General features: G+C 47.1%; 1 protein-coding gene across 1 annotated transcript; it reads right to left on the reverse strand.

Moving 5' to 3' along the window:
- Nucleotides 1-314: 314 nt before the first annotated feature.
- Nucleotides 315-2,265, reverse strand: LOC128777374 (uncharacterized). The gene is made up of 3 exons (XM_053904176.1): nucleotides 1,895-2,265; nucleotides 912-1,860; nucleotides 315-592 (listed from the first exon to the last, which is right to left on the reverse strand). Exons 1-3 carry the CDS (start codon nucleotides 2,263-2,265, stop codon nucleotides 554-556), a joined length of 1,359 nt encoding a protein of 452 aa, XP_053760151.1. The 3' UTR covers nucleotides 315-553.
- Between the last annotated feature and the right edge of the window lie 6,847 nt (nucleotides 2,266-9,112).

Raw genomic sequence — 9,112 nt, forward strand, 5'->3', positions numbered from 1 at the left:
ACTTATTGATACCCTCCTTTGCAGTTGCCTCCATTTACCTCCTTCCATTTTTTCTAATGGACTAATTTTTTCTAAATTAAAATATAAATCTGGCCACCAAGTATTTAATGGGGCAGTTCCTAGGGTTTTGTTGTAGACTTCATGAGTCTCTAAATTAGTAATTTCCCATGTCAAATTATAGGAGTTGTGGGGGTTTGGATTTACAGACAGAATTTGCAGAACAATCAAGAGGAGGGCAAGTACCATAGTTACGGCTCAATCCGTTGGGGGCGTAGGGTCAATTTTAAAGGATTGTCCTTAGTCCGATCAACAGTCCAGGTTGTCTTTGAAGTTCCGATGAGGTCTGAGAACGGGTCCACTGGTTTGGCGTGGGTGAAATGGATCCAGGTGGCGATTCCGTCTACTTTGATGGCAGTAGGCATTGTCAGGATGACCTGGAAGGGTCCTTTCCACCTGGGCTCCAGAGTTCACTGCCGATGACGTTTGACGAGGACCCAATCCCCTGGCCGGAATTGATGAGGAATAGGCGGGGGTCCAGTCTCATAGAGTTCCTTTAATTTGGGCCATACATCTTCATGGACCCTCTGCAAGGCTTGTAGGGAGAACAAAAATTCAAGACTATTATCGTTCTCAGCTTTGACAAGGTTATCTTTTAGGTTAGGGATGATGGGGGGTGGTCTACCATGTATTATTTCATAGGGTGTGAGTCCCAGTTTGTATGGGGAATTATGCACCCTGAACAGAGCATAGGGGACAAGGACCACCCAATTAGTTCCAGTCTCCATGGTCAATTTGGTTAGGGTCTCCTTTAATGTTCTGTTCATTCTCTCTACCTGTCCTGAGCTTTGGGGTTGGTATGCACAATGTAATTTCCAACCAGCCCCAAGTATGGAAGCCAGTCACTGACTTACCTTAGAGACAAATGCAGGTCCATTGTCTGACCCTATCATTACTGGAAAACCATACCTGGGCAGGATTTCTTCTAGGATCTTTTTGGCTACAATCTGCACCGTTTCATTCTTGGTTGGAAAGGCTTCAGTCCATCCTGAAAAGGTATCTACAAAAACTGGCAAATACTTATATCCATATTTTCCTGGTTTTACCTCAGTGAAATCTACTTCCCAATAGGTCCCCGGTCTGCTCCCTCTTTGTCTTACCCCTGTTGTCTGAGGATTGCTACTCGCATTGTTGAGTTGGCACACTGTACATTTAGTGACTACTTGATCGACCTTATCAGAGACATTTCTGATTTTTAGTCTGGTCTGTCTCAGTAAGTCCAACATTCGCCAGGAACCTAAGTGGGCGCTGCGATGGATCCGCTCTAGAACTTGCCATCCTAGTTTATCTGGGAGTATAATGCTGCTTTTGGAGTCTCTCCACCAGCCATCTTTGATTCGGGTCATAGGAAGTTTACTCATCCATTGAATGTCGCTTTCTGAATACTCAGGGCTGGGGGGCAATTCCCGGGGTCCGGGGTCTGGCAGCTGTAGGGTCAGTAATTGCGCTGGGGGCCGAGCTATGATTTTTGCAGTCTGATCGGCCAAATTGTTGCCCCAGGAAACTGGGTCGGTTGTCTTCTGGTGTCCTGGGCAATGCACAATCGCTAGCTTTTTGGGTTCCCATAAGGCTGCTAGCAGGGCTAGAATCTCTTCTTTATTTTTGATGTCTTTCCCTTCAGCTGTGAGGAGCCCCTGTTCTCTGTATATCGCCCCATGTACATGAGCGGTGGCGAAGGCATATCGGCTATCAGTGTACACGGTTAGCTTGCGGTCTCTTCCTAACTTTAGGGCCTGGGTTAAGGCTATTAGCTCTGCCTTCTGGGCTGAGGTTCCGGGGGGTAGAGTTTTCTGCCCACACCACCTCGGTCTCTGAAGTCACGGCCGCCCCCGCATACCTTTGTCCTTGGTGAACGAAGCTGCTTCCGTCGGTAAACCAGATGGCGTCTGTGTCCGATAATGGCTGATCCTGCAAGTCCTCCCGGACCCCATAAACTTGAGCCAGTATGTCGGCGCAGTCATGAAGTGGGGTTCCCATGTCTGGGTCTGGCAGCAGTGATGCTGGGTTCAGGGCCGTTGGGGGGGTGAAGATGACCCTGAGGGGGTTCAACAGCAGTCCCTGGTAATGAGTGAGTCGGGCATTGCTCAGCCATCGGTCAGGCGGCTGCCTGAGGATGCCCTCGATGGCATGCGGGGTGATGACTTGTAGCTCTTGGCCCATGGTCAGCTTATCTGCGTCCTTTACCATTAGGGCAGTGGCTGCAATCATCCGGAGACAGGGTGGCCATCCGGCGGCCACTGGATCTAGCTTTTTAGACAGATAGGCTACTGGCCTGCGCCAAGGGCCCAAATGCTGGGTTAGCACCGCCTTAGCTATGCCTCAGTTTTCATCTACATATAGGTGGAAGGGTTTGGAGACATCGGGGAGTCCCAGGGCAGGTGCTGATAGCAGAGCAGTTTTAATTTATTGGAAGGCCTGTTTGGCTTCTTCCGTCCAACTAAAGGGCTGTTGATCTTTTGTTGCCTGGTATAAAGGTTTTGCTAATTCAGCAAACCCTGGTATCCATAGTCTGCAGAACCCAGCCGACCCTAGGAATTCCCTCACCTGTCGTGGTGTCTGCGGTCTGGGAATACGAAGGACAGTCTCCTTCCGGGCATCCGTTAGCCAGCGTTGTCCCCCTCTCAGTAAGTAACCCAGGTAAGTTACCTCTGACTTGCAGATCTGAGCCTTCTTTGCTGAGGCGCGGTAGCCTAAGGTTCCCAGAGTTCGCAGGAGACCTTCAGTTCCCTGGATGCAGGCTTCGGGTGAGTCTCGGCAGCTATTAAGAGATCATCAACATACTGTAGGAGAGTTATATTAGGGTGTTGTTGTCTGTACTCACTTAAATCTTCATGTAGAGCCTCGTCGAACAGGGTCGGAGAGTTCTTGAATCCTTGTGGCAGTCTGGTCCAAGTGAGCTGGCCATTTATGCCCCTGTCTGGATCTGTCCAATCGAATGCAAATAGCTCTTGACTTTTAGGCGCTAGTGGTAGGCTGAAAAAAGCATCTTTTAGATCCAGAACAGTATACCATTGTTCTTCTGGACCGAGGGCGCTCAGGAGAGTATAGGGGTTAGGAACGGTTGGATGTATGTCCATCACCCGCTTATTGACTTCTCTCAGGTCCTGCACTGGTCTGTATTCCCCGCTGTTGGGTTTGCGCACAGGCAGCAGGGGGGTATTCCATGCTGAGTGGCAGGCACGTAGGACCCCGAAGTCAAGGAGGCAGTGGATATGCAGTGTGATGCCATTTTTGGCTTCTGCGGGCATAGGGTATTGGCGCACACGGACGGGGTCCCGGGCTTGACCTCTATAAATAGGGCTGTGCGATGTTCTGCTAGCCCCATACCACCCGTTTCTGCCCACGCATCTGGGAAGCGTTGAAGCCAGGGCTCGATGCCCTGATCCAGAGGAGTGGGTTCCTGATGGAGCCTATATTCATCTTCTAGTTTCACAGTGAGTACAGATATGGGTTGGTTGTGGAAGTCAGTCACTGTGGTTCCCCCTGGTTGGAAATGAATTTGGGCCCCCATTTTGGTAAGCAAATCCCTCCCCAACAGGGGGCAGGGGCTGTCGGGAATGACCAGGAAGGAGTGTGTTACCTTCCCAGTTCCTAAGTCCACAGTCCTCTGAGTTGTCCAGGGGTACTTCTTTATTCCGGTGGCCCCTTGTACCCAGGATGATTTTTCAGATACTTTTCCATGGGGCTTGACCAGAACTGAGTGCTGTGCGCCGGTATCAACTAGGAACTGGACCGGGGTCCCCTCCACTTGCAACGTTACTCTAGGTTCGGGGAGGGGATCCAAACCCCGTCCTCCCTATTCTGTATCTTGGGTAAACAGTATGGGGGCTATTTTAGGCTGCCATTGTCCTTGGCTGGGGCGGGGTTGTTTCTTCTTGGGGCATTCTCATATCCAATGGCCTTTCTCTTTACAATAGGCGCATTGATCTTTAAGTGCCACCTGGGAAGGCATGTTGTTTGAATGCCTTCTGGGGGTGGCTGTTCTTTCTGGACTATAGCGGCCAGGACTTTAGTCATTTTCTCTGTGGCCTTGATCTGTCTCTCTTTTGGGGCATCCCTGTTGTTGTAGACCCGTTATGCTATACGGAGCAGATCCTGGATCTGTTTACCTTCTAAATCCTCTAGCCTTTGGAGTTTTTTCTTAATGTCAGGAGCTGCTTGATTTACAAAGGACATAACGACAGCAGCCTGGTTCTCAGGGACTTCTGGATCCATGGGGGTAAACTGCCTAAAGGCTTCCATTAATCTCTCTAAGTAAGCAGCTGGACTCTCTGCCTTTCCCTGTACAACCGAATATACCTTAGCCAAATTGGTGGGCTTGCGAGCTGCAGCCCGGAGACCCGCCATCAGAGTCTGGCGATAAATGAGTAGCCTTCCCCTACCTTCTGCCGTGTTGTAGTCCCATTCGTCCTGTGGAGGTCTGGTTAGAGGGAAAGCCGCATGAATGAGGTCAGGGTTAGATGTCGGCCGACCGTCGTCTCCGGGAACCAGCTTTCTTGCTTCTAATTGGATCCTCTCTCGCTCCTCTGTAGTGAACAGGATGCGGAGGAGCTGCTGACAGTCGTCCCAGGTGGGCTGGTGGGTGAACATGACACTGTCTAAAAGAGCTATTAGGTCTTTAGGGTTATCAGAGAATCGAGCATTCTGTGTTTTCCAGTTGTAAAGGTCACTGGTGGAAAAGGGCCAATACTGGAGTCGGGGGTTGCCTGTTTCATCTGGGGGTCCTATTTCCCGCAGGGGTAGGGCCACAGTGGAGTTGGGGAGGCGAGGGTTTGGCTCACGCTGGGTGCGCCCGCGGGTTCGGCCGGCTGGCCCCTCGCGGTTGGTTTCGTTTTCAATGGGGCCCAGCACGGCTGCTGCCTCCTGTCCTCCTGGTTCCGGCGCAGCTGCCGCTTCCTGTCCTCCTGGTTCCCCTGGGGGGGGCAACTAGCGGGGCGACTGGTGGGGCGGCTGCTGCAGGCAGAGCCTGGGGTACGAGGGGAGGGGGATGATAGGGTGGAGGGTCTAGGGGTAGTAGGTCCTGACTATCGGGCAATATGGGATACAAGGGCGCGGCTGGCGTCCTTGATTTTAGGGGATCTGCAGGCCACATGGCAAGGACCTTACACGTTCCCAAGGATAGGAAGGGGGCCAACAAAGGAGGTGGATTTTCCACTAAGTTCCGCCATACAAGAATGTAGGGAATCTGATCCGGGTGTCCCTCGCGACCCGGTAGAAAAATCTTTGATTTCACCTTAGCAATTATAGGGAGGCAGAAAGTTCCTTCGGTTGGCCATCCAACGCCGAAGGTTGGCCATTCGGAGCGGCAGAGGGTTATTAATTTTCCCCGCCGGATGTCTAAACTCAAATTCTGTCCTCTGGTTCTAACATCCCTGAAGTTAGCAACGAGGAGAGAAACGAGAGTGCTTTGAGATTGGCCCATCTGTATCCTGGAGGTGGAGGAAAGGATTAAAAGGAGAAACAGTAAAGTTATGAGGATTTTTGGCTGGGCCAGGCCAGGTCACCTGTGAAAGAGAAGGAGTTTAACACTTAAAGGTTATAGAATAGAGAACACAATACTTAACACAACACTTAGATCGCTAGCGCGTTTCGGGTGTCTGCCACCCAAACAGAAAAATTCCGATGGGCCCAAAAAGGTGCCCCAGACAGGTGCCAGTGGACGTCTCCTACTGGACCCGACTGACTGCCCTATAGCGCGTCCGCCAGGGCCGTGTCAGTCACCGATACAGATCCTGCGCAGGAGAGCCAGAAACGAACAAACAGAAACGGACAGAGCCGGCTCACTTACCGATCGGTCTCAGGGACGACCCGTTGACTTGGGGTCTGGTGGGTTTGGGGGGATCCCGGACGAGCCCCCAAATGATATACCCCGATTCGAAAGACCCCCCGAAAACAAACCACCAGAGTCCAGAGTCAAAGCCAAGCGGCAAGGGTCGTTTATTGCAGGTTCGAACCCGGTCCTCCGCGCACTCGTTGCCGGTGACGCTAAGAGGCCCCGAGCGAGGATCTTACAGCTTCTTTTATAGACAGGCACAAACAAGTTAGGGATTTTTTGGCGGTTACAGTGCTGTTATTGGTTGACATTTAAATTTGAACACTCAGCAGAACTTGATTGGTTCCCGCCTTTAGGTCAGACCACAACTGGGCACGCCCTGGCTGGTTCCGGGAACGGCGGGGGGTGGGGGGGGTGGGGGGTGGGTGGGGGTGGTGGTGAAGGTCTTTTCTTTGCAGTTGTGAGTACACCTGGTAATTTTTCTCTTATTCTTTCACTTAGAGGGGGCAAAGGAAGGTCAGAACATCCTTGCACTGACTCTTTCTCAACTACCTTTAATTCAAAATAATCAATAGGCCAACATGGCACATTTTAGGGTGACATGTTCTGAACCCTACAGCAGTAACACATCGAGATCCCAAAACTATGCCTATAAGGTTCAAGCAAGGAGGTAGTTAATAAGAAGCATTTCTATGGAAACAAAAGGAAAACAAAGGTTAATGATTGAAGCAGCCTATAAAAAGCCCAATTTGAATCCTGAGGGCAGCCAATGATTTCTAGATGTTGGGCCCATAGCATCTTTTTCAGTTTGAATGTCTCTGGTGATGCCATCATGTGTTCTGAGTGGCCACACAGCAACAGGCATAAAGGTTGTTTATACATGATCTGTTGCAGTGATTTCTCTGAAGTTTATATCAAGTCACCCAACTTCAATTTTCAGGGAGAAAGGACAGCCTTGAAGTGAAGAAAACCGGAAATGTTAGTTTGGAGAGTTGTAGCCAGATACTTGAGGAAATGAGAAGATTTCAGGATACACTCCAGTTTATAGGTACGTAAAAAACCTTCAAAGATAACTAACAAGAGTAGAATCTAATAATCACCAGAGTTGTACTACTGAACATAATTTTTCTCACAGATTGCTTATTAGTAACAAGAGAAAAACCCCAGCTAACATAATGTAAAAAGCCCAGACAACCCCTTGACCAGACCAAAATTAATACAACAAATGAGAGACAGATGGCACATACATTAAGTGCCTCCAGGTGTGGTCTCCTGAGGACATAACATTACTAATGTACTATTCTAGGCAAGATGCATAATCTGAAACTAATCTTCGGGAAATGTTAGACCAACCCAAAATAAGGAATATTGTACAGTGTTTTCAGGGGGCTATTTTTGTTTTCAAAACTGCTAGTGTCATAAAAGACGATGAAAAGCCAAGGACTTCTTCCATATTAAAGGAAACTAAGGGGCTCCTGGCTGGCTCAGTCAGTGGAGCATGCAACTCTTAATCTTAGTGTTGTGTGTTTGAGCCCCACATTGGATGTAGAGATTACTTAAAAGTAACATCTTAAAAAAATGAGAAAGACTAAAAAAGATGTGACAACTAAATACAGTACCTGAACCTACATTGAATCCTGTGCTGAAGAGGAAAAAATTACTATAAAAAGCATTATTGGGTCAATTGACAAAATTGGATTATGGATGGTGGATTAGGAAATATAATTATATCAATATTAAGTATGCTAAAATTGATAACTGCACTGTGGTTATGTAACAGATATACCTGTTCTTAGTAATGTTATAATAAGTAAACAAGGAGGCCATTAGACTAGGGTGGTTTTGAAACCTTAGCATTCCACATAAGCAAACTAAAACCTAAGACTGTAAATACTTCAACATTAAGAAATCAAAACCAAAGGACAACCAATCACACCCAGCCAGCTAGGTTTTTCCAAATAAGGCAAACATAAGTTTTAGCCAATCAAATAATTTCTTTGTTTCCACACTTTCTCTATAAAAATCTTCCCCTGCTTGTGTCAGTGGATTACCCTTAACCACATCTGGTGTGATACTGCTGGATTCTAATCAATTTTTGTTCAAATAAACTTTAAAAAAATTATAAATATGCCTCCATTATCTTCTAACAGTTCATACAGACTGGAGTATTAGGGTTAAATATAGTGGGAAGAAATGGTTCGCAAAAACCTACATATTCTCTGAGTTTAAATCTATACATCCATCTATCTAGATAGACAAATAGGTTGTAGGGGCAGAAAATTTTTCCTTCTACCCTTTAGGTTCTTTGGCTGGTCTAATAATTAAATTGATATAAGATAGGTTAACAGAAGAAAAAAAAATTACTAACATGTATACCTCCTATCTACATGAGAGAAACCCAAGAAAACTGAGTAACTCCCCCAAATGGCCAAAGGCATCACCTTAAATATCATCTTCAGCTAAAGGCAAAAGGAGATGCTAGGAGTGGAGATTCAGTTATGAGAGGTTACCAGGAAAACCACAGTAAACAAGAGTGAGGTTCTAATGCAGATGTAAGTCCATGCCTTAAGCACTAATAAGAGTTTCTAGATTTAGATATCCTTCTCTTCCTGGTACATAGAGGGAGACACCATTACAAATGGCAATTTTCCTTATAAATATAAATGTCTCTTACAAGCAGGTAACTTCTACTGGGCTTTCAGAACTTCTCTTGTGTCTGCAGCCTCTTAAAAATAACCAGCTTAAAATAGTCACTCTGCCATAGAGGCATATTTGGGGTTGGTATATTTTGTCTCCCTTCAGTTCTATCTTTGAAACGTTAAAAAAGTTTCAAAACTCAGAATGTAATTTGATAGACTGCTCCGTATCTCACTGAACCAGTCTCTGTCTTGAGAATATGTCAGTTCAGTTAAACATTTGTGTCTCATTTCAGGAGGTGACCTTGCAACTGGGCTCCCAAGGTCAGGCTTATATTGCACAAGCAATCAGGTAATTAATAAGAGGCATTTTTATGGAAACAAAAGAAAAACAAAAGGTTAATGATTGGAGCAGATAATAAACCAGGTTCTGAGTCTAGGTAGGAGCCAGTCAAGACTAGATGTTAGGGTCAAAGCATCTTCAGATAAAGTGGGGGCAGGCAGTGGCAATCTGAAAGATTTCGTATTTTGCAGTTTGGATGTCCCTGGTGATCTTTCTGAGTGGCCCCCATGGCAATAGGCATGAACAGTCTACACATGAGCTATTGTAGCAATTTTCCAAAATCTATATCGAGTTGTCTAGCTT

This window comes from Panthera pardus, unplaced genomic scaffold (genome assembly GCF_024362965.1).
Source record: "Panthera pardus isolate Hobbes unplaced genomic scaffold, ASM2436296v1 HiC_scaffold_16, whole genome shotgun sequence".
NCBI classification, from domain to species: Eukaryota; Metazoa; Chordata; class Mammalia; order Carnivora; family Felidae; genus Panthera; species Panthera pardus.